This window comes from Rhamphochromis longiceps, linkage group LG17 (assembly GCF_057381845.1).
Source record: "Rhamphochromis longiceps isolate RC_006_pf linkage group LG17, R_longiceps_female_GT1.1, whole genome shotgun sequence".
In the NCBI taxonomy this organism is placed as follows: domain Eukaryota; kingdom Metazoa; phylum Chordata; class Actinopteri; order Cichliformes; family Cichlidae; genus Rhamphochromis; species Rhamphochromis longiceps.
The window spans coordinates 6,507,234-6,532,533 of NC_140573.1; the positions used below are offsets into that span (position 1 = coordinate 6,507,234).

At 40.1% G+C, this 25,300-nt stretch overlaps 1 protein-coding gene and 2 long non-coding RNA genes across 5 annotated transcripts; 1 reads left to right on the forward strand and 2 right to left on the reverse strand.

The window, feature by feature from the left end:
• Window positions 1-669: 669 nt before the first annotated feature.
• LOC146649181 (uncharacterized) lies at window positions 670-8,837 on the reverse strand. Of its 3 annotated transcripts, XR_014908310.1 has the most exons (6): window positions 8,617-8,837; window positions 8,053-8,193; window positions 7,750-7,831; window positions 7,043-7,216; window positions 1,374-1,552; window positions 670-743 (listed from the first exon to the last, which is right to left on the reverse strand). It is a non-coding gene; the product is annotated as an uncharacterized LOC146649181 (long non-coding RNA). The 3 variants fall into 3 exon arrangements; XR_014908309.1 differs by lacking the exons at window positions 670-743; window positions 1,374-1,552 and having other exon boundaries at window positions 6,595-7,216; XR_014908311.1 differs by lacking the exons at window positions 670-743; window positions 1,374-1,552 and having other exon boundaries at window positions 6,595-7,216; window positions 8,053-8,231.
• On the forward strand, window positions 5,135-6,907 carry LOC146649182 (uncharacterized). The gene is made up of 2 exons (XR_014908312.1): window positions 5,135-5,519; window positions 6,308-6,907. It is a non-coding gene; the product is annotated as an uncharacterized LOC146649182 (long non-coding RNA).
• Window positions 8,838-11,331: 2,494 nt separating the features above from the next.
• On the reverse strand, window positions 11,332-15,122 carry LOC146649183 (amphoterin-induced protein 2-like). The gene is made up of 2 exons (XM_085387107.1): window positions 14,983-15,122; window positions 11,332-13,579 (listed from the first exon to the last, which is right to left on the reverse strand). Exon 2 carries the CDS (start codon window positions 13,494-13,496, stop codon window positions 11,982-11,984), a length of 1,515 nt encoding a protein of 504 aa, XP_085243233.1. The 5' UTR covers window positions 13,497-13,579; window positions 14,983-15,122; the 3' UTR covers window positions 11,332-11,981.
• Between the last annotated feature and the right edge of the window lie 10,178 nt (window positions 15,123-25,300).

Here is a 25,300-nt window from a genome sequence, read left to right on the forward strand (position 1 = left end):
CTGAAGTGAGGTCCTGCTTGGACACTTAAGTTCACATTGTCTTCAACTGATTTTATCTTTAGCAAACATTTTTCATTTTTGTGAAACCTTAAAATTTCTTATTACACAATCAAAGAAAAATAATGATGCAAAAGCCCAGCCTATACTCTAGTGCAGACACAGACATATGGCACTACAGATGAGTATTTATTCCTGTAGTCGGCCATCTGGGGTGCATGTGTGGTTCATTCACTGCAGTATAAATTCTCTGCAGACAAGTCCGCATGGTCACAAAAACAGACACATATATCTTTCCATTTAAATTTATCATTACTCATACCCGAGTGGAACCTAGTGGAATATAACTAGAAAGTGCATTTTCTGAAGAAACTGCAGTGTGAATGCTTGAATCTGAATGTATGCACTGAAATGAATTAATTGATGAAATTAAGTTAAAAATGTTGAATGAGATAAAAAAAAAAACCCTGAATTTTTAACCTGAAAACAAAAGTGCTGAACTGCTAAAAGCTGACATTTACATAAAGGAAGAATTTGGAAAATAGCTGAACATGTTTATGACGGCAGCATGGTGGCAAGGTGGTTAGCACGGTTGCCGCACAGCAAGAAGAACCTGAGTTAAATTCCCACATCAGGCTGGGGTCTTTCTGTGTAGAGTTTGCATGTTCGCCCCGTGTTTGCGTGGGTTCCCTCTTGGTACTCTGGCTTTCTCCCACTGTCCAAAGACATGCAGCTTGTGGAAAAAGCTGAAAAAGGATAAGCGGAAGCAAATGGATGGATGGGTAAGAGAAACACCTGCATAATATACATTATTTAGACTGATGAAAAGCACAGATTTTATTTACATTTGGGTTAAAAAAATTAAAAACAGTTTAAAGATGACCCTCGAGTTGCACTGCATTAAAAATGGGGATGATTCTGTGTTGAAATGACTGCACGGACTCAACACACGCCTAAATCACTCTCTGTGATCACAGTTCACTGTGCCATCAACAAATACAGAAAAAAAGCTTCAAGTCATGCCAAGAAGACACCATAAGTGAACATGATCCAGAAACGCTTCAATCAGCAGACAAATCAAAAAGTTACATTCTTTTTGAAAAATAAGGACATCGCATCATCCAGACTAAAGAGGGATTATCTGACTTTTTGTTCAGCACTGAGTTCAAAAGCCTCTGATGGCAGTGGGGTATATTAGTGGCTTCTGTGCTGAAAGGTATATAAAGCTTCCCAGGTAAGTAGCCCTCCATTTCAGATGACGCCCTTTTCAGGGAAATTCTTGGATATTTTAACAAGACAATGCTGAACATAACATTTTCTTACAGTTGTAATTTTACAGTTACAGTTGTAATTTTGGCTGTTTGTGTGCAACCCACCTCTTTCCCCTGAACTGAAACATAGCTGTCTCTTCCAGACCATTACTTCAGGTCTGTGTGTTTAATCGTGTAATTTACATCCACATGGAAGGGAGGATAGATCGTGTCGTTGAAGCCATATGAAACGAAGAGTCCCATCAGGAAGAAGATGCCAGCAAATATGAATTTGCTATAGGTTGCTATAGAGAAATTAGAAATTAGAAAAAGATGAGTAAAAGTCACAACTAACAATTAAACGATGACATATTTTTCATTTAATCACAATAAAACTGAAAAAATAGAGAAAATTCATATGCAGACAGCACTAGGCTAACGTGTGTACCTGAACAAACTTTAACCTTCTTGGCAGACTGAAAATTTTACACATACCTATAAAAATGAAACAAACACGGACTGTGGAATGTGGGTCACAGTAGGCTCGGGGTTGAATTGGCAAACTTCCTTCTGATGTCTGTGACAGTGATCCGAGCTGGCGTGTGCTTCTTTGCAGAGCCCAAACTCTGTTCCTGTCTGAACCAATAAGGATCAGTTCCTCAGTGAATCTGTTTAGCTGCAGGTCAGCGTAACAAGGTGGAGACTGACCAAGTCCATTTTTTAAAAGGATGGACTGAGATGAAGTTGACAAGTGTCAAGGCTGCCAACCCAGTCACACCAGCTCTGGGTCAGTGTGTTTGGACCAGAACTCTAGTTCAGGTCCAAAATAGTTCTTCCCTTTGGGAAGTGTGTTTTGATATGGTGCTCAATCATGGCAACATATAGTTCCTGTAGTTTTCATAACTGAAATATTACAAAACCAAAACCAACCAACCAAAACATTTTCTCTGATTCCTCTAGTCATATCTGTGTGATGGTATTTTATATAAGTGATTGTCCATCTATCCATTCGCTTCAGCTTATCCTTTTTCAGGGTCGTTGGGGGGCTGGAGCCTATCCCAGCTGTCTTAGGGCGAGAGGCAGGTTATAAGTAATCAATATTAAAAAATATTTTTGTATAAATGGTGAGAGCCCTGACACTCGCTCTTGAACGATTATTAGGCTGATTTTGCATTTCAACAGCCACATTCTAAGTTTTATAAAACTTAGTATGTGGTAGTACTACACAATACCCTGGGTATCAGAGTGTAAACATGCAGCCAAGTCCATAAATAGTTGTACAATGACACTTTTCTTTTCGCTCTACATCCACAAAGGACATCACTACCAGAGCAAACAATTACAAAGTAACTGAAGTGCAGAATTCCAGGTTTAATTAAAGGATTTTAACATGTGTCTTATATTTGGATGCTTAAAAGTAAATGGACAATTGACTGACAAGGAGTTGCATGGATTATTTCATTACAAATTAAGCAGATTAAAGATTTGGAGTTGATTCCAAATGTTGAACTTGACTTTGGTAGCTGTTCATTTGAACTCTCAATCAATATATTGAGATATTGATCCAAGTGAAGGAGTCCATTATTAGGCTGAAAAATCATAATAAATCTCTTCAAGAGATAGCAAAAACATTCGAAATGGCCAATCAATAATCAGGTATCTTCTTAAAAAGAAGGAATGCACTGGGCAGCTCACCAACACCAAAAGGCCTGAATGAAAGAAAGAAAAAACAACTTCATAACATCTAACCAAGTCAGGAACATATGCAAAGATGTAGGTATATCACTGTCTATAATCAGGAGATGACTTCTTGAATGGAAACACTGAGACGTTATAACAAGGTGCAAACCACTGGTTACACCTAAGAACAAGAAGGCCAGATTAGACTTTGCCAGAAAACATATACAAGAGCCAAAAAAATCTTTGGACTGATAAAACCATAAATAACCAAAGAAAAGAAAAGTATGGAGAGTATGAAACACACCACCATCTGTTATGTTCCACCTGGTGGAGGCAGTGTTATGCCTTGGGCCTGTATTGCTGTCAGTGGAGCCACTTCACTGGTGTTTATTGATGACGTGACTGCTGATAGCGGGATGAATTGTGAGTCTGTGAAGGTTCTCAGTCATCCAGGTCATCGTAGTCAAAGGAGCTCGCAAAGAAAAGCGTCTGGACTTCTTTAAGTTACTTGAAGACGTTTCACCTCTCATCCGAGAAGCTTCTTCAGTTCTAAGGTCAAATGGTGGAGAGTCCCAGATATAAACCTAGTGGGAGTGACCCCCCACAGAGGGACAAAAGGACCCCCTGATGATCCTCTAATCGCCTGACCCAAGGTGTGAAACTGGGTGTGGGTCCCAATCAGCCACACCTTGGGTCAGGCGATTAGAGGATCATCAGGGGGTCCTTTTGTCCCTCTGTGGGGGGTCACTCCCACTAGGTTTATATCTGGGACTCTCCACCATTTGACCTTAGAACTGAAGAAGCTTCTCGGATGAGAGGTGAAACGTCTTCAAGTAACTTAAAGAAGTCCAGACGCTTTTCTTTGCGAGCTCCTTTGACGATGAATTGTGAGGTTTACATGGCTGTACTCTCTGCTCAAATTCAGGATTCGCAAATGGATAATGACCCAGAGCACAGTGCAAAAGCTGCACAGGAGTTTGTCAAGAAATTGGATACACTTCAGTGGACACGTTAATCACCTGATCTCAACACAATGGAGCATGCTTTTCAGCTATTATATACAAAACAGAAGATGGAGACAAGCAAACAGCAATTGAAGGCAGCTGCAGTAAAGGCCTGGCAGAGCATCCCTTGGGAGGAAACACAACATCTGGTGATTTGATGACTGCAAAATATTTTCATCTAAGTATTAAAAACAAGTCTTATATTTAAAATGATAGTAGTTCCTCCAATTAGTTTTGAGCCTCTGTAATGTTTTGGTAAAACTCCTTGAATTAAAGCTCAAAGTCTACACTTCAATCACATCTTCAGTGTTTCATTTAAAATCCACAGTGCTGATGTACACACTCACAAGTGTAAACATTAGGTCACTGTACCAGAGTTTATATTACCCCTATGTAGCAAGTAAGTCTGCCATGTGTCAAGAATGTGTTAAACAACTCGTTTCAGTAACTTTAACTTTAAACCCAAGTGACCTGTTGCCTGCAAAAGTTTAATGGATGAAAAACAGGGGACATTGATTGAGCCCAAGGAAGCCAATAGACACATGAATATGCCTGTAAATTTTATTGCTAAGTAATAATTTCAAATAAATTAACACTATTTTTCAGACAGCAATGTGGTAATACAACCACACTTTTAACCACACTTTTAACCACACTTTTAACCAGCAGCTTACAGGGAGTGCAGAATTATTAGGCAAATGAGTATTTTGTATGGAACTCCAAAGTGTTCAAAATTAAATAAATAAATAGGTCAAGATGAAATAAATAACTATGTGAATAAATAAGACACAGATATGTAATGTGAGAATGATATTGTGAAATAATGGAACACATTTTGAAAAAAATGCTCATTATTGTGAAATATATTGCATTCTGCTATATAAATTTACTTATTATTGTGAAATATTATTTCATGGTCATTATTTTTCACAATAACAGAGATTATTCCTGAGGCATTTTATTTATTTCCAGCCGTTTTTAGTCCAAAATGACCTTTTTTTCAAAGTCAGTCTTTATTTCAAAACCCCGTTTTTCCCGATGGTCTATTTATTTCATAATGCGACTTTTCAGCAGAATGACTTTGTCTGTCAATCAATGTAAGTGGGCTGGACCTTTGCACCTATTGGCTTATCGTTTACCATCGACTAGTTTTCCTGGATACCGGCTCCGCGGACGGCTACTGCAGCTAGCAACAACGTGCTAGGTCAAAAGTCACGGAGGATGGCGGACTGGTGTGAACTTCAGCCAGTTCTGCTCATTTAAGCAAATCAGATAGAGAGGGATCATTTACCTGTAGATACTGTTTTGAGTCGTTTAGATGTTTCTGAAATGCTTGGGATGATAATTGCTCTTCAAGATGTTCGCATCGATGACAGCATTGTCAAAGGTTTAAGATCAATTCAGCACCGTGTTCGTTTGGAATACGCCGAGGAAGAACAGTCTTCAAATGTTGGCTGTCCACGTCTAGAAATCCCGGTGCAGCACTCAGGACTTTAGTGCTGTCCGGGATAACCGTCGGGGTAATTGCCGATACATTTTCTGTGTCTCCGAGCACAATTAGGAGGAAAATGACGGAGGAAGGTCTAAGGTAAGTTTATGCTGTAATTGAGCACCTGTGTGATTCTGTACACAGCATTGTTTAGGTGTTGACCTTAATTATGACGTTTGACAATGAATTATTATCGCTTACTTTTTTTTGTTACTGTCTAAAGTGGGGCAGCTACGGCTAAAGCTATCGGCGCCATCTCGGCGTTGAGACACGTTTAGCAGTGTTAGCTGTTAGTGTGTTAACTCGGAGACTGGGGTCAGTGGAGCCTGTAGGAACCTTTTACACAGAGAGTAGACCCACCAGCTTTCCACAGTCTACTTACTTATCACATCTTGTTAGACAGCAGGGTCATTAGTGCTTTAAATAGTACATAGTTGAATGTTTCATTGCTGTTTGCAGTTGATTGTTCTCTGATAACGCATAACAAGGTTGATGTTAAATAGCGAGTTTATTGAAATGGTTTTGTCTATTTCAGCAGCATTATAGATATACTTTCTCTGGTGTCTTCGGTAAAGCTAAAACAAGAATACATTTACATCCTTGGTTCTTTCAGCATTAATTGGAAAACTTGAGATTTGCTGTGCGCCTCCCAAGCCATTCTCTTTTATCCCACCTGTCAGGTATAGATGGCAATACTTTAAACAAAGTTAAATTTGTTATACCTGAAGAGAACCAATCCTGACCTAGAATGGGTGAATGAATAATTAGTTGGTAGCCAATGCCTAAGCAACTCACATAGGCCCTGGCAGACTCAATAAGTCCATCTAGGAACAGCTGCAGGAAACACCTCTTCAGTTTAGATTTAAAACATGTGCATGCTCTTTCAGGTTGATGAGGATTATGGTGTGGACTGGACAGGACAACATAATCGCTGCCCATCAAATGAGATCACCATTCCTGAGATTCAGCTCCCAGATGCACTGAATGAACAAGACCCTGCTGTGCTACCAATACTTCAAAATCACTTGTAGAAAGACATTATTACATTTAATCAGTTTCTATGTCAGGAGGATTTTTTTTTTTTTAAATTTCTACAGCTTTGTAGCTAATACTGACTCAAAACAGCATAACCAATTTCATTTTCAACAAAACAGTGAGTGGCTATAAAACAGGATTTGTTTTATACAGCTGTCACTTTAATGATATTCATTTCTTGGTTGGATATACAGTACATGTCAACTCTGAGCAGATTTAATACAATGAACACAGTACAGTAGTGTAACATCTTAATTCAAATAATTTTTTCTAGAAATTTTTTTTGTATCAGTAGCGAGTATAAACAAAACATATTGTGTAATTTATAATGTACAGTGAACAACTGATTTTGATATCTGAACTCTTCATCAGTTTATATTAAAAAAGCCATAAATGCACACCTGTACTCTGTATTTTTCACTGTCAAGTGTATTAAAAAGAACTAGAACTCACTAGATTGTCCGTTTCTTTGAACACCGAGTACAGTAATGTGATGCAAGAAAGAAGAAATGGTCTAATTTTACCATGTGGTTATGGAATCAATCGTAAACCAGACCAAAACCTGAGTCAGTAGAGTTGAGACACACCTGAATATCCATTAGAAATGACTCATAGGTACAGTAGTGTGCAGGAAGACGTAGTACTTCAAAACCGGTGGAAGACTTTGGAAGACTGCTGTTGACCACTTCCACAGTCATTTCTCGGCAAGACTTCCCATCCTGTCCAAAACTTGATGAGGGCTTTTTGTTGTGCACAAGATGCTGCAACAGAAGATTGTTTTAAACTATAATGACATCCTATATTCATTATTTTGAATCTTTTATGGAGAAATACCATAAAGATGACCACTTACATACAGGGCACCAGACATTTTTGCCCCACTCAAATTGCTGTTGTAGCTTTTATAGATATTTTTATGTTAACAAAGCTAAAAGTAGTCTACATACAATTCTAGTGCAACTGATAATGCCACCACTCTTATGTATTGCATGGAGCAAATAACAAAACAAAATTATACTATAGCGTAGAGCTGGGCGATAGAACGATAACGATATGTATTGCGAAATAACTTTTTCTCAATAGAAAAATTAAACTATTGCGATAGACCTCACCGCTCTTGTCCTTTTTATAAAAATAAAAATAAAAATAAATATCGTGATATGAAAAAATCTCATATCGCCCAGCTCTACTATAGTGTACTTTGTTAATGACCCAAGATCACTGGACTGTATGTAATTTTCCAAAGTATAATCAGAGAAAACCAATGGCAAAATACCTATCGCAGCAGACTTACCATTTTCAATGAAGGACCGAAGGTAACCTGCCACTCTGCATTTATCCTCGAGAGCATTCCTCTTCTTCCTCATCTTCATCTTCTGTGGCAGGCCACAGTCATTTTATAGCTTTACTTCTCTTGTAGTCTTAAGAGCATCAGCAACATTAGGTGTATTTTTATTAAATGTAACCCAGCTGTTCAACTAACCCACGCATACAAAACAGTATATTGGTGTTTTGTGTCAACAATTAATGTTCATCCTTCATAAATTAACCAAATAGCTTTACTATTCAGATGTTAAAAGATGTGACCTGACCTTACCTCACAACAGGGAGCAGTCTCTGATTCCCTTGGTAAGAAAAGAGGAATGATGTCTGATCTTTCTGTCAGAAGCGGCCATACCATGGTTTCCTTAAGCCCTTTCCTCAGCTGCTTGACTTGACGACTTGTTTGTGTTATGACCTACAACGGTGAGACCAAACCAAAACTGAAGTTGGAGTCTGTAAAGTGACACACACTTTAAATGTTAAATATTTAAAGAACATCCACTGTACTAGTAAAAGCATTTTCAAATTATACCCACTTACAAAATCACTACGTTGAACTAAAATTGCTTTCTTTTCTTTCACATAGATTACTTGTCTTCCATATTAGCACAGAAGATAAGCCACTTTAAAACAGTCATGAATAACTATTACCTACAACAATGTAAATAGTAATACAGACATTAACCCAGAAGACAATTATTTTCTCTTACCTAATTTATAGAAATCTTTGCTATGATAAAAAACAGTATTAAAAAAAATCTGTGACTAAACTGATTAAAAAGCTCATTTTTGCCAGACAGACAGACTAACCAAGCAATAATAACATATCGTTACTTACCCTGAACAGCGTTTCGTGGAGTGGAGCTAGCTGTGATAGCGTTAGCATTTGCTAACGTTAACACTGTGCGGTTGTGATGAGAACTTGGACCAGGGACCACTTCATCTCCAGTACACTGCTGCAATACGCAGACTGAGGTGAAGACGTTCAATCTAAGCGGTTAGCAAGTTCTCTGAGTAACTCAGAAACGGACTTGTTTCCTGCAGCCATGCCCTTCACAAGAATTGATACACCTGTAACGTTATTCGCGCCCAGTGTTTTGCATTTGTCGGTGCCTTAAGTTTATTTTGAGCTGCATACTGCCGCCAGCTGCATAGGAGACGCATTGCACCATTAAACCTAAATCGACAATTCATGTGCTATTACTTACGTCTGAGTAAAGGAGCAACCAATCACACAACCGGCTCCGCCCTGTCTTTCTTGATTGACAGACAAAGTCATTCTGCTGAAAAGTCGCATTATGAAATAAATAGACCATCGGGAAAAACGGGATTTTGAAATAAAGACTGACTTTGAAAAAAGGTCATTTTGGAATATAAACGGCTGGAAATAAATAAAATGCCTCAGGAATAATCTCTGTTATTGTGAAAAATAATGACCATGAAATAATATTTCACAATAATAATAAAATTTATATAGCAGAATGTAATATGTTTCACAATAATGAGCATTGTTTTCAAAATGTGTTCCATTATTTCACAATATCATTCTCACATTACATATCTGTGTCTTATTTATTCACATAGTTATTTATTTCATCTTGACCTATTTATTTATTTAATTTTGAACACTTTGGAGTTCCATAATTTTGTCCACATCATCCTCTTCATGCATGTTGTCTTACTCCAAGCTGTATAGGCTCGAAAGCCTACTACCAATTAAGCATATTAGGTGGTGTGCATAATTATTAGGCAACTTCCTTTCCTTTGGCAAAATGGGTCAAAAGAAGGACTTGACAGGCTCAGAAAAGTCAAAAATAGTGAGATATCTTGCAGAGGGATGCAGCAGTCTCAAAATTGCAAAGCTTCTGAAGCGTGATCATCGAACAATCAAGCGTTTCATTCAAAATAGTCAACAGGGTCGCAAGAAGCGTGTGGAAAAACCAAGGCACAAAATAACTGCCCATGAACTGAGAAAAGTCAAGCGTGCAGCTGCCAAGATGCCACCTGCCACCAGTTTGGCCATATTTCAGAGCAGCAACATCACTGGAGTGCCCAAAAGCACAAGGTGTGCAATACTCAGAGACATGGCCAAGGTAAGAAAGGCTGAAAGACGACCACCACTGAACAAGATACACAAGCTGAAACGTCAAGACTGGGCCAAGAAATATCTCAAGACTGGTTTTTCTAAGGTTTTATGGACTGATGAAATGAGAGTGAGTCTTGATGGGCCAGATGGATGGGCCCGTGGCTGGATTGGTAAAGGGCAGAGAGCTCCAGTCCGACTCAGATGCCAGCAAGGTGGAGGTGGAGTACTGGTTTAGGCTGGTATCATCAAAGATGAGCTTGTGGGGCCTTTTCGGGTTGAGGATGGAGTCAAGCTCAACTCCCAGTCCTACTGCCAGTTTCTGGAAGACACCTTCTTCAAGCAGTGGTACAGGAAGAAGTCTGCATCCTTCAAGAAAAACATGATGTTCATGCAGGACAATGCTCCATCACACGCGTCCAAGTACTCCACAGCATGGCTGGCAAGAAAGGGTATAAAAGAAGAAAAACTAATGACATGGCCACCTTGTTCACCTGATCTGAACCCCATTGAGAACCTGTGGTCCATCATCAAATGTGAGATTTACAAGGAGGGAAAACAGTACACCTCTCTGAACAGTGTCTGGGAGGCTGTGGTTGCTGCTGCACGCAATGTTGATGGTGAACAGATCAAAACACTGACAGAATCCATGGATGGCAGGCTTTTGAGTGTCCTTGCAAAGAAAGGTGGCTATATTGGTCACTGATTTGTTTTTGTTTTGTTTTTGAATGTCAGAAATGTATATTTGTGAATATGGAGATGTTATATTGGTTTCACTGGTAAAAATAAATAATTGAAATGGGTATATATTTGCTTTTTGTTAAGTTGCCTAATAATTATGCACAGTAATAGTCACCTGCACACACAGATATCCCCCTAAAATAGCTAAAACTAAAAACAAACTAAAAACTACTTCCAAGAACATTCAGCTTTGATATTAATGAGTTTTTTGGGTTCATTGAGAACATGGTTGTTGTTCAATAATAAAATTATTCCTCAAAAATACAACTTGCCTAATAATTCTGCACTCCCTGTAATGCAGAGTCAGTTTGCTTTCAGTCTTCAATTGAATGGAGTCAAGTTGGAAATTATAGAATTATATGTTGGATGTTTTTTTGGTTGAACGGATTTATTGTAAGTTTGTTCGGCTAATTTTGTCTTGGGATGGTGGTGAAGGACACGAGCCCTCTTGTTGGTAGAGTAGTATTCCCAGAACATTTTAATATATTCATTATTTATTGATTTTCATTCGAAATGTCAATATTTGGTGTCCCTATATCAGTACATACACGTGATTCTGTGCCGTATAGATTTTTTTCCCCCACCCCAAAATGGCAGACCACAAATCTACGGATGACATACTTTTAGCTACATCCATCATTTATTTACAAAAGCCATGACAATAACAACAATATATCATCATGGTGTATTTTGGAAATGTGTTCTTCTTGAAGTAAACCACCCCTGTAACAGTTCATCAAGTGTTTTTTTTCTGCAACAATAGCAAAACAATGGGTTTTGTGTGTATTTTAGTCTAAGAAGAAATTTTTACAGATTCATATAGATTTTAAAGGTGAATGGCAGACATAGTTTCATCTGCACAACATTGTTAAACAACATTAAGATAAATTCACAAGTACGACTGGCATGTTTCAAAGACACTATGCCCCACGGTACAAGACAGATGCTAAAAGAATGGTCATGATGCATTGAAAATGCAAGCACAATACCCAACAGCCGCCACTGCCTCTAACAGCTCATCACATCAGGTGTGAATATTTCTCTCGGCCCAATATAAAAAACCCACCCACATTTCTATCTTTGTGATCTTTGCTGTAACAATTTCCTGCGGTAACACTGAAATTTCCATATGAACTCTTAATATTAAAAAAACAGACACCACTTACAGTCGAGACATAATTGAAATTCTGCCCACAAAAGGATTGCATTTTCTGCTTTAGACCAAACACCCAAACCCCACAGTGCATAACTACTTCACAAGAATCACTGTGCAGTACTCACATCAAATGGATTTTTTCATGATGTACTGAAAGAAGACAGTGAGAAAAAAAAACTTGGGTTCATGCTGTACAGAAATGTGCAAAAGGTTCTTTTTCTTGCTATGCCATGTGAGTGGGGTCTGTGAGGGGCTGTCCCACTGTCCTACTTCCATTTTTAAGAATGCCCTCGGAAGTGACATGACTCAAGTTAACTGCTGCAATTTTGGTGCAGCTAGTGTCAGAGTCTTCGGTCTGAGGCTCTAAGAAAACCACCTTCTTCCCATTTGACCGCTGCTGTGTTGTCTCCACATCTCTGGGGTCTGAACACAGGATGATGGCTCGTCCGCCGCAGCCTCTCGAGTCCCCGCCGCGGCCATCCCGACACCGACAGGGGGTGAGGTAGAGGTAGAGGAGCACCAATATGATGCTGACCACGCAAGAAGCCAGTGTGGTAAATGCAGTGTTGAAATTTTCTGCACTATTGCGATGCGCTGAACCGCTGGCGGAGGTAATGCTTAAATTTCCAACTACCACTGTGACCTCCAGAGAGTGACTGGGATTGTAGTTATGTCCGCGGGGTATGACACACCCATATGTTCCAGAATCTTCCGTCAGCGCTTCTCGAACTTCAAGGGTGCCATTGGGAAGAACTGCGAGGCGGGCACTTAGATCACTGTTTGAGGAATTCAGTACCGTTGTAGGGGTGACCCAAAACACCACAAGCCCCTCCTGAGCAGGCAAAGTCAACCCTGGGCATGGCACTCTTAACCACTGACCAGGCTCTACTTGGTAGATCTGTGTCTCAAGGGGCATAGCTGACATTTCATGCTCCTTACAATGAACTCCTGACTTTGCTCCTTTTTTACATGGGTAGTCACCTCTGAAATCCAGTAGAGGGGGATACTGTTTCCACATCCAATACTCCAGCAAGGCAAGCAACGCACAGTCACAGACTAAAGGGTTTTCCTGCAAATAAATTCCTCTTTGGCGAGTGAGGGACAGGAGGCTTTGGACAGGCACCTTAGTCAGTCTGTTATATGACAAGTCTAGAAATGTCAGATTTAGAGGTCCCTCGGGTTCTTCATAAATGACTAGGGGGAAGACTGACAGCCTGTTTGTAGAGAGGTAGAGCCTCTGTAGGTTGCAGAGGTCCTTGAAGGCGCCTGGATCGATTTGAATAATCTGGTTGTCAAACAGCAGCAACTCCTTCAGTTCTTTCAACCCACTGAAGATGGATGAGTTCAGCACTGTCAGCTGATTGGACGAGAGGTCCAGGTGGAGGAGATGTGGTGTCACATTGAAGGTGTTCACGTCAATGCTTCTTATGAAATTTTTGCCGAGAATCAGCGTAACGAGCCGTTGCAGCGGTTGGGAAATCCAGCCCACATGCAGGGCAGTGAGTCTGTTGTGGCTAAGGTCCAACCGTGTGGCATAACCTGGTAGATCAAAGGGCACCACAGACAGATTGCATCCGCTGCAGGAAATTATATCACTGGCACAAAGGCAGGAAGGTGGGCAAGCGGCCATAGAGGGAGGGAAGCCAAGACACAGCAGGAACAGCACTCCTGCAGCAGAGGGATTGCAGCAACCCCTGACATTGGTCTTGCCTAAAAGTTCCAAGGTAATGGAATGCATCCTGGTTTTTCCTCAGGATGGACCTCAGGTTACCGTCTCATTAGGTGTACACATGTCAGGTTTATATAATCCTCAGTCTACAGCTTGAAGAGACAAAACAAGAAAAGTGAAAGAGAAAGACAATGGAAATTAATGCATTATACTACCTGAGAATAAAAATACACATAGTAGATGACGATATCAGAATAAAAGTGTTTTCTATTTAAAGTTTTTTTTTAAAGGCACCGAGATGACAAGAGGAACACACAGTAAGACTGTTTAAGGAAATGGATAAAATAGGTAAAGGCATGACATGCATGCAACTCTAAAAATAATTTATAATCCACATTTGAATACAACAATGATTGCTGCTGGCATCACCCATACATGACAACTGGAAGTAAAGACTGGAACAAGTGTAACCTGATATGTGCACAGCAGTAACACTCCTCCCCTATTCCCCACCAATACAAATACAGTCTGCTTACTTCACTGCTCACAAGACCACATCTTTTGTAATAATGCATCTGTTTACAGGTTAGTATCACATTGTACACATAAAGAAAACAGATTAGCATATGTTTTTTTCCAATTGCTACTTTCTACTTGCCCCCTCAATTTTAACAAATGCATCAGTAAATCTATGTAGACCTTTTCATCCATTCAGAAAACAAGGTACCAGATAATATAAACACCAAGAATAAGTCAGAACTATTATTAATTATTATGTTAATCAAGAGTCATTGAATAATTCGGATACACAACTCTTCAAATCACCATAAGCAGCTGTTTTCCCTGATAAATTTCTCTCATAATGGTAATTTAAAGAAATGAGCAGTAACGCAAGAGCGGATTAATACCAGAGAGGCACGGGAGAAAAAAAAAATGAAGTCAATTCAGAAAGGAGACAGCCAAGCAATCACTAAACAACTGACAGAAATTAATGTGATAATCAACAAACATTTAAATAATTTCTTACGCTGCAGTGCCAATCATTCTGTGTTTACAGGCTCTTGTGCCACCTTTTGCAAACCTAATTTCAATTTGAAAACCCAGACATGTTTTAACTCAGAAATAAACAAGTGAACAAAATAATCCCGTTCACTTGTATTTTTGTATTTATTATTTGTTACAGAAATGTATTTAGCTACTTTGGATATACGTTTAAATGCATATCCATAATCAAGCCTTACAAATATGTATTCTAAATAAGATTTTCTTTTACTTAAACAAAAACCTGATTTTTAGTTACAAATCTTAAAGAATTACTGCAAAAACTATATTAAATGCACAGAAAACTTGAAAAAGATAGTTTAAAAATATAGAAACGTGACCGTGGGTCTACATTATTGCCATACTTATTCATCTACAATGCTCGCCTGAGTTAATCAGTTATTTGTCCTTCCTGCTCTTTCCCCCACACACGGCTCAGCAGAACAATATTAACCGGCTTTTTTGCGACTTTGAAGGAACCAAAACGCAGACGCACAGCATAAACCCAGCTCACCTTTACATCCACATCGCTGCCCGTTCAAATCGTCGTGCCGTTATCCAGACCCGCTCTTTTGGGGGGCGACCGGGTCATGTTTCACGAGTCTTTCAAAAGCAACTTGGAGCTTTTCGCAGCAAAGCGCATCGTTTTCAACCCTCTGAGCAATCCACGGAGAGGTGCCGGAGCAGAATTGTTCACCTGAAGCTCGGGTTACATGTCACCGTGGGAGGGGTCGTCCTGCGAGTAAACACGAAACACAAAACAGCAGCCAATACAGCGACGATGCGAGAGTGGATGATGCCAAGAGGAGGAGACAGGGCACCCTGCAAGGAGAAGGAGAGGGAGAAGGTGCGGCAGAGGCAGAGAGGACAGCATCAGCACCACACACTCTGCAAATCCACTGCTTTATAGCCTAATTTATCAGAAGGTGAGTGCAGCTCAATAAGTCAATCATAACAATAACAATAATAATAAAAGTAGACTAGTATTTTAGATTTTATTGTTTCAGTTAAAAGGCGATCAGACGATCATCAAAGTATTTCCAGGATTTTCCATTAATACTTCCCGTTATTTCCCGTTTTCCCGTTTATCCATTTGCAATAATATTTTAAACATGGCTCAAATTGCATGTGTATTGTGAAAAGTGACAAAATGTAGCTCAATATTTGGGTTTTACAGAATTTGGAAAGTAGTATTAGAAATGTAATAGGTAAGTTTTAAAGCCCTCTTCAGGACTATTTAGGGTTGGATCAGGTGACCCTGAACCCTCCCAGAGGTACGCTTCAATAGGACCAGGCTGCTAGGGGCTTCCTTTAACGGACTGATCACTTCTTTTTCACTCACCTCTTTATGTGTTTATACATTATTTTGCATTTTATCATTAGTTGTAATTAATCTCTGCCTTTCTTTCACAGCATGTCTTTTGTCCTGTCTTCTTCCCGTGAGCAGATGGCTCCATGAGTTTGGTTCTGCTGGAGGTTTCTTCGTGATAAAAGGGAGTTTTTCCTTTCTACTGTTGCCAACTACTTGCTCATAGGAGGCCATCTGATTGTTGGGGTTTGTCTGTATTATTGTAGGAGCTTTACCTTACAATACAATACATTACCTTGAGATGACTGTTGTTGTGATTTGTCACCATATAAATACTACTCCGAATAGCTCCCTGTTGGTTAACCTCATAAGTTTTTCCATTCCCAAATGATATGTTGAACCCATCACATGTCAATTGTTTCTGTGAGCTGTTAAATGCAAGCAAGTGCCAAAACCTAAGAGAAATAATAATAGAAAAGCTGTGGACCTTCTGTACACCACCTGCCCAGCATTTAACAGCTGATACCCAGGTTAACAATGTAGGAGACATGGCACTCAAAGAATTCTGAGGGCTATGGGAGATTCCTGTAATAGCAGATATGGTGTCACCCTGCCCCTACTCCCAAAAAGTCATGTTGTTGGGCACATGTGCACAGAAGAGGTTCACAGGACTTTTCAGTGAGTTTTAACTGACTGGTGATAATCTATTTGTTATCACAGAAAATATGTCAATTTTAAAATAAATTGTTTACCATCTTCTGGGCTAAACTAAATCTGTTTACATAATTTTTAATTCAGCTGCATGTCCTAATGATCACTAAAATTAATATGAGTTGTTCTTCCCCATTCCCCCATAAAACAAATAAAAAAATAAAAGAACCCAAAAGAACCTACTTCAAGAAAGACTTATGGAAATTGTAGTTAAAGCAATGCTGATTCGATATGGGAAACAATCTCCTTTATCTGCACTTGCCCAGTGTTTTGTCAACTCGTCCATCCACCCTGACCTCCTCTCTTTAAAAGTGGCTCCCATTTTTTATCACAGCCAGTAGAAGGTAAAACTGGATAAGACATCCCTGTTGTGCTTTCAGCTTTGGCTGCTGCACATAAACAGTGATATTTGGTGATTTTTGTGAAATCAGTTGTTATAAAACTAGGGGTGGCACAGTTGCCTCACAGCAAGAATGCCTGGTTTCTAATCCACCAACCAGCTGGGACATTTGTGTGTGAAGTTTACATGTTCTCCCAGCAATTGAGTGGGTTTACTCCAGGTCCTCCAGCTTCCCTCCACATCCAAAGAAATGCATGTTAGGTTAATTAATGATTCTAAACTGGCTGTAGCTGTGAATGTGAGTGTGAATGGATTTATCGTTCAAGACTATTTTGAATTTTGACTTATGTAACACTATACACTGTGAGAAGTATAGCTATTGTTTATTCAGTAATCGTTAACCAATTAATCAGTGTGTTTACTGGCATATGTTTATGTCACAGTTATACCAAAGTAAACCAGGATGGTTAAGAATATTCACATTTATGACAAGTTTATTAGTGGTTTTACTAATAAATACTGAAATATCATAACAGATTAGCACTACATGACACTTTATGTTAGTTCTTATATAATGCATTACCTATTTTGCAAGTAATGTATTCCTCTCACAACAAACAGGGTGATCATGGTAGAAGTGATCTATACAATACCTGAGTATTGACGTGAGTTGTGTCCATGTTTGATTGTGTTTCTACTCTACCGCACACAGACCAGGAGAGCTTTTCTTGTTGCGTATGCTCTTTTGAGTTTGTCTTTTTACTGTCACAGGGTGTAAACGGACTCATGTGCAGACCAGAGATCCTTGCAAGGAAGACAGTGAATTTATTTACAAAAAGACAACACCAGGTGATAATATGTACATGTGCAAGTGGGGGGAAGGGAGGAGGTCCAGGGTTCCAGGGTCCGTGAGGGAAAAGGAGGGGGATTGAACAGACTCCAAACGTTTCCAAATTTCTCTCCTCTCTCCACCACAAGGTCGTACACGCCACACACTGGCTCGCAGGCGGGTCCAGGAAAGATCTGTACACAGAAACTCCAGTTAGAAACAGACTGACAGAAAGAAACTCACAGATTCTAATTTTCTGACTGCAGGGGGACTGACACTGATAGCTCAACGATCCAGCGACGAGTAGCACCGTGCTCAGGATTACGAAGATAGGCAGCAGGTGTGGAGATGGCAGGTGCGTGGGCCAGGGGCGGGAGCCCATAATGAGAACCGCCCCGGCAGGAGAGAGAGAGAGAGAAAGAGCAAAAACAACAAAAATACATGTTACCTAATACGGGATCAGCTGATGAGGCACAGGGACCATGACATTTATATAAACCATCCTGCAACTGAAGTTGGATAGTAAGCGGTAACTTGCTGTCCAACTTTTTATAACTTTTGACTACAGATAGAAATCATTTGAAAGTATAGTTCAGAGAGTAAATCAGGCCTTCCTTGCATTGTTTGCCCACAACAGAAAACTTCAGTTTGCCTAAGAAGCAAAAGTAAAATCAGTATCTTCTAATAACTTCAAAGAGTGTGTTTTAGACCCAAATTCTATGCTTCAGTGGTGCCCAACACTCATTCTTCATCAGTTACCTGCAGTGTTGGGTAAGTTACTTTAAATTAGTAACTTAGTTACATTACTAGTTACTTCTATCAAAAGTAACTCAGTTACTTCAAGATACCCGTTACTTTCAAAGTAACTAGTTACTAGGGAAAGTAACTTTGGTTTTACTCAGAATTCTCTTGTTAATGTGTTGCTTCCGTAACTGGATACCCAGCGAGATTGCCAGTCTTCTAGCTTGCTTACTTGCCACAAGTGCACTGTGCCACCTACCAATAGAAAGGAAAAAATTGTCTGCATATTTCCACAAGAGAAATCCCACTCCTGGACCGTCGTTGATCGTTGACATGATTCTAGCCTACGTCACAGCATCATGTGCGCTTTTTACATCCAACACAAAAACTGCAGTCGTGGTGCTTTCGATTGTACTCAGAACTCGGAAATTCTGCCTTCTGAATAGGAAGATGTAGGTAACACCAGACTGCAGACGAGCTGCTTACAGGGCTGGACTGGGACAAAAAATCAGCCCGGGCGTTTTGACTGACCGGCCCGCCATTATAGGAAAAATCCTAAAGCCTTTGAATAAAAACAAACGCTGTTGTGACAGTGATGTACACTGTCTTGATGGTATATATGTATCAATCTATCAATCGTTTGTTGTAAGATTCAGATAAATATTTATTAAAAGCTCGATATTTTAAATGAGAATAAGAAAGAAAAGTACTTCTTTGTGTCCCCCTTTCCCTGTCAATGCCCTACCTGGCCCCCCTGGCAACACTTTGCTAGACCCGCCCTTGCACAGCTGCCAGCTACGTAAAAAAAGGATCCTGGTGTTATTTCTCAGAAACAGTTCATAACTTCCTTTCAACTCATTCATGTCATCTAAAAGGTAAACCTGTTTCTCCATCACAGCTCTGATGATTCAGTAAGGACATCTCCTGGTTTCATCTTCATGTTTCCCTCTCACCAGATAACCAAACCATATCATGACCAGCAGCTTTTACAGCTGTGGCTCCAGCAAACGTCAGCTGATACCAGAAATTAATATTAAATAAATTCTAACAACAGCTGCTCAAGCTTAAACGTGCTGCTGTTGTTTAACACAACCACAGCTGGTTTCTTCTTTCTGGCGCAAAGTGGGCGATAAACAAACAGAAGAGAGAGAGAAAAGCCGATCAGCTGATCATTGATCAGTTTCATGATTGAAGTAGCAACAGGAGACGGAGGGGGAGAATGAGAGAAGAAGAGGCAGCTGCAGAGTAAAGAAACGGAATAACTCCAGCTTTGTCTGTTTTTCATTCTAGCTGAAGTTCGGGACAAACTGCGTTCCTTTTCACCTCAATACCAAACGCGTGATATTTTCTCTGAATACCGAACGATTCCATTTTTTACGGGATGGTTGGCAACTCTAATAATTAACCTTATGAACAAAATAAAGTTCACTAACATCATAGCACCCACCCAGCTGTATAGAAACCCCGTCATGCTAGCTAGTACGCGGTACGAAAAAGTCAGCACAACGAAAGTAAACTCCACCTAAACTTGGTTTATATCTGACCCAGATAGACTGCAGGTCATAAATTCTTACCTGAAGTTCAGTTCACCTGACACTCGGGTCTCTCCTCCTCCTGCCTCCCCTTTCCCTCATCCACCTGCTGGCCTCCACCACTTGCTAATGTTACTGAATCTGTGGAAGCTCCGCCACCACACGAAGTAACGAATAACGAGCCTATCTAAATCCCAGTAACAATTAACGCGTTCCTGATTTTGGTATAATAACTAGTTACCGTGCTCGTTACCACAATAATAACGTAGTTACTGTAACTAACGCCTTAGTCCCAACACTGGTCACCTATCATGGAAAGAAATGGAAATCTGCACCACAAAATGAATTCCTCAAATAACTCCTAGGTCACATTAACCCAAGAAATCTGAGATCTCTAACAGTGAGAGTGACTGATACCCTCAAATCTTTTAAGGCCCATGCCTGGTAAAGGTTCCCCTGCGTATACAGCAATTTGGAAACTTTGCTTTTGTTCTTGGAAGCTTAAGGATTATAACGCCTGCTGAGATTTCTGAGCTGGCCCCATGGCAGCAGAGCTGTCGTAGCATTATGCCGTTAATGGCAGCTTGCCAAGGACAATTTGGTTCATTAGCGATAACATCATTGTAATTAAACATCTGTGACCTTAAAGATGCCTGTGGCGTTTTCTCCAACGGAGCCTCTGCTTCATTGCTGCTCAGTCGCATTGCACAGCAAAAATGTGCGCCAGAGAAAGTGCACTGAGTTGTGGAAATATGTAAACAAGCAGCTGCAGCTCACAATAACTCCCCTAGGCTTCTTTTTTATTTTAAAAGAAGAGCAGCATTTTAGGATTTGCTTGTTGAGGCAGAATATTTCAGATGGCGTTAAGCTGAGCAAAGGGTTTACATAATCCCCTCTCTTTTAAAACTCCGTTTATCTGTAAAGTGTTGGAATAAAAAAATGAACGTATGAAAAAACCGTATGAATCCCCTGCCTTATTTATAAGTGAATAAATAATGCAGGGGATTCACATTTGGTCTGCTCCATTCTGATGGGGCTCAATCTTCTGAAATTTCTTTCTCTGCCTATGCAGTTTACCACAGCGTGTGTGTGTGTGTGTGTGTGTGTGTGTGTGTGTGTGTGTGTGTGTGTGTGTGTGTGTGTGTGCGTGTGTGTGTGTTTGTGGTTGTGTTGTGTGTGCTTTAGTTTGACACTAGCAGATGGAGTCTTTCATGCCACACAGAAATATTCTTTACTGTATCCGTTTGTCAAGGTTGTAAACTCTAAGCTTGAAGCTCTGACAGCTTTTGTGTTTTTTTCCCTCTTGAGTTCTTGTTCAGTTTCCTGAATGAAGATGTAGACGTCCAGCTCAATAACTGGCAACATGAAAGAGGAAAAGAAATCAATGGAAATCTCATTTCTGAAGATGAGTCAATTCGATTAGGTGAAAGAGAAGTGAGAGTGAGGGATCTTATAATCCCAACTTCAGTCTAATCACAATGCACTGGTAATTATGAGCTTTCCACCCAGGACTCAGTGGGAGATAAATCACTGTATGTTTCCATGGTGCCGATCATCAAAGGGGATGGCTTCTGGGGATTTTGCCAAAGTGTACATCTTTGCTCTGCGATCACTTACGTAGGTTGTTGATATGCATGGGACGGATGGTCCAACAGTTTTCCAATTACTTATTCATGTCCAGATAACTTGCTGTTAAAGATGCACAGGATATGAAGCATATTCATCATAAATCTCTTTTGGTTTTTTGTCTAATCAGAAACAGGTGGTTTGTAGCTTTAACCATTCGATCCGTTTATTAAACAGTATTAAAGCGGGCCAGGAACTGCATCCTACTCCTTTTCGAACATGTAGATTGTGTGTGGTTTTTTTCTGTTTACAACAAATTTTGTTTGTTTTTACTTATATATAAATGTTTGAAATCAATCAAACACTCAGCCAATGCCTGCAGGTGTTTAATCTCGCCTGGCTGTTAAATATTTGTCATTGGATCCATTTTGCATCCTTGATGTAAATTAGCCTCTGATTACACGGTTAGAACCAACACCAGCTGGGTTCTGACTGCTGGCTGAAGCCAAGCTTTGAAGAGTACTGGTCTAGATGGGTTTTAGTTTAGCTAGAGTTCAACAGGCCATCTGTCCACTCAGGGCTCTAACCACTTATTACTCTCAAGGGTGATGAGAAGAACATGGCACACTTCCAGTGGGCACTGAGAATAAGTCAGTTTCTGATGTTCTGCAGGTTACAGGACGTGTCTTATAAAAGGGTTTTTAATCATTTTGGAAAATATGTAGAATGCAGAATCTATGTTTCAATCTAATCTAGCTAATCTATTAGCTAACACTGCTGAGAGGACCAGTCGCTGGCTATGGTTAAAAAGGGCTGACATCACTTGGGCAGCTACGGCTGTCAGCTAACCGCGAGAGAAAAGAAAATGTTCTGCTCTTCTCCCCTCTGCTCTTCTTCCCTTTTCTGGGAGGCAGTGGGGAGGTAGAGTGCACAGCCCGATCCGGCGGGGAGGTGTGGGAAGCCAGATCAGGCACCCCCCTTCTGGCTCTCCTCTCTGCTCTCTCCTATCTTGTCCCTTTAGTCTTACTTCTCTCTATCACCTTATCTATCCCTTTGAAGAAGTGAGGCTCCATAAATGCAAAAGAGCTAAGTATTATTTCTCAGTTGCAGTGAATAGATAGGAGAAAATAAACTGTAGCAAACTAAACAGAAGAAGAGAAATAACAATTTAACATAAACCAGTGACTCTGGGGCCTGATCAACCCTGGCAGGGCCTCCTTGGATGAGGGTGTCTAGTAATAATGGCCGAAACACCCGTTGAATCCAAGGTCCACTACTGATGATGTGTCCCAAATTTTAATATGATAATCTAGATCAGATCTCTAATCCCCAAAAATGGCAGATTAGCTTGGGTAAATAGATGAGGCACACAACGACGTGTGCTTCCTCATAATGGCCAGCCCTCAAAATTTTCTCCATTTAAAGCAATGCAATATCAGGGACTATAACATCTAGTCCTTTTACTGAATTTACTGAATCAGGAAATATGGGAAGACTCTTGCTTAAGATAGGCTGGAGGCAGGCAGGTTTGTTTAGCATTGCATTTAGTTTTTTGTATGACTTAAAAGCAGTACCTTATCAGACCACTGTCGTAAGTCCAAGTAGGAATGCCAAAAAATGTATTTTTCTAAAAGGTTTACGGGATGTTACAGAGATTGTGCTGTTATCAGTAATGTGGTTATTTATGACAGTCATGATTTTATGAGCTGTAATCACATGACCATGTGTTTCTTGTGTCTGCAGGTATGTAGTGTAGTGAGCATCAGCCAAAAAAAGGGAAGCAACTTCAGCAACTCCTGAATGTAATGCAAGTTGTTACTGAGAGACCAACTTATATACTTCAGTGCTGTTATACTGCATATTTAATATTTATATGATTAACCACCTTAGATGGTGGTGGTGAAGAGTTTGCATATCTGCAACTGTTAAACACTTGAAACAGTCTCTAGAAACAGTTACCTGGAGAGGGGCTGGACTTTTTTCCAATTTGGAATGGTGAGTATGATTGTATCCCACAGGCTCAGAGCCATACCTGTGAGTTTCCCCAAGTGGGCCAGATGATTGGGTCCCTGTGCATTTGGGTTGGGGACTGTGGTTTGCACACATTTTCCAGGCATCTGACTAAGATTCCTCCTAGTTACCTTGTAGGTAGGTGAGATGTTTCAGGCATGTGGACACTCAGGACACACTGAAGAAATCATGGGCCTTGTAATTACAGAGGATAAAGTTTTCAATACTGCAGCTTCGATTTATTATAAGCATTATACATGCTGTTCATTGTGAAGATCAGGACCAAAGTGTAATGAAATAAGGTGTCTTATCTATGACAGAAAAAAAGAGACTGTTGGGTGAGCTATGTTGACTTATATCAACAGAGAGAGAGTAGAGCTATTGTACAACCAATAGAGCTGACTCTACTGGTTGCACAACAGCAACTCAGCCATCAAGCCATGTCAAATCAAAGAAAGGTTGCCAACTTTCTGGAGTCAATCACAACAGATCTCCAAACTTGTGGACTTCAGATTAGCGGGACTCGGTTTCCATGCATCCAAGCCTTACATCATTAAGTGCAATGCAAAGCATCGGATGCAGTGGTGTGAAGCACACCGCCACTGGACTCTAGAGCAGTGGCAATGTGATTGCTGAAGTGACGAATCGTGTTTCTCCATTTAGCAATTCGATGGACGAGTCTGAGTTTGGTGATTTCCAGGGGAACGATACTTGTCTGACTGCACTGTGCCAAGTTTAAAGTCTGGTGAAGGGGAGATTATGATGTGGGGTTGTTTTTCAGGAGCTGGGCTTAGCCCCTTAGTTCTGGTGAACTGACTTTGTGGGAACAATTTGGGAATGGCCCCTTCCTGTTCCAACAAGACTATGCATGACTGCACAAAGCAAGATCCATAAATACACAAAGCAAATTAGGTGTGGAAGAACGAGACTGGGCTGCAGGTTCCTCACCGCAACCCAACAGAACACCTTTGGGATGAATTAGTGCAGAGACTGTGAGCCAGGCCTTTTCATCCAACATCAGTGTTTGACCTGACAAATGCTCTTCTCCTACACTCCTACTATCTTGTGGAAAGCCTTCCTAGAGGAGCTGAAGTGATTATGGCTGCAAAGTGTGGGTCAACATCATATTAAACCTATAGATTAAGAATGTGATGTCATCAAATTCATATGCTGGTGAAGACAGCATAGCGTTTGCTCAATGAAATACTTGTACTTAACATTATAGTCAAAAGGATTTTTGTATTTCCGTATAATGTTGGAGGATCATGCTGGCTATGAGCCAGTCATTTGTTGACCAGAGTTGACTGGTATTGCACACTCCTAAGCTGCAAGCAACTCAATAAGCAAGTGTCTCCAGGTTGGACAGAAATGTCAAATGCCTTGAAGTTTCACTGAAACACCAGCAAGAAACACATTCCTATTTTATAGATAAAACAGTAAGAGTACCTCATCTGAAAAAAAAGACATAACAGCACAGGACTTAATTGCAGAAATGAGGTGCAATTATTTTTTTTTTTACACTTATTAACTGCCAAAGGATTTTCAAATGTGCAAATTTTGCATTTCAAGTAACTGTTGTAGATCGTAGCCGTCAGGTATCATTAATGGTCTCCATTTGCGGCACTCAAACTTCAAGGACTGAGTATCCAAACCTGAACTGTGGTTTTAAACACCAGGTGAGAATGAATAAATGCACAAATTAAAATTTATTCATCATGCAAAACCGGAGCTCCGGATTTAAAACCACTGAAAGGATCAGGTTGTGTCATTTCCCTGACATAAGACATCAAACAG

What these genes read in the sequence shown, in the direction of transcription:
- LOC146649183 (XM_085387107.1), bottom strand. Translation starts at nt 13,496, where the DNA reads ATGCATTCCATTACCTTGGAACTTTTAGGCAAGACCAATGTCAGGGGT.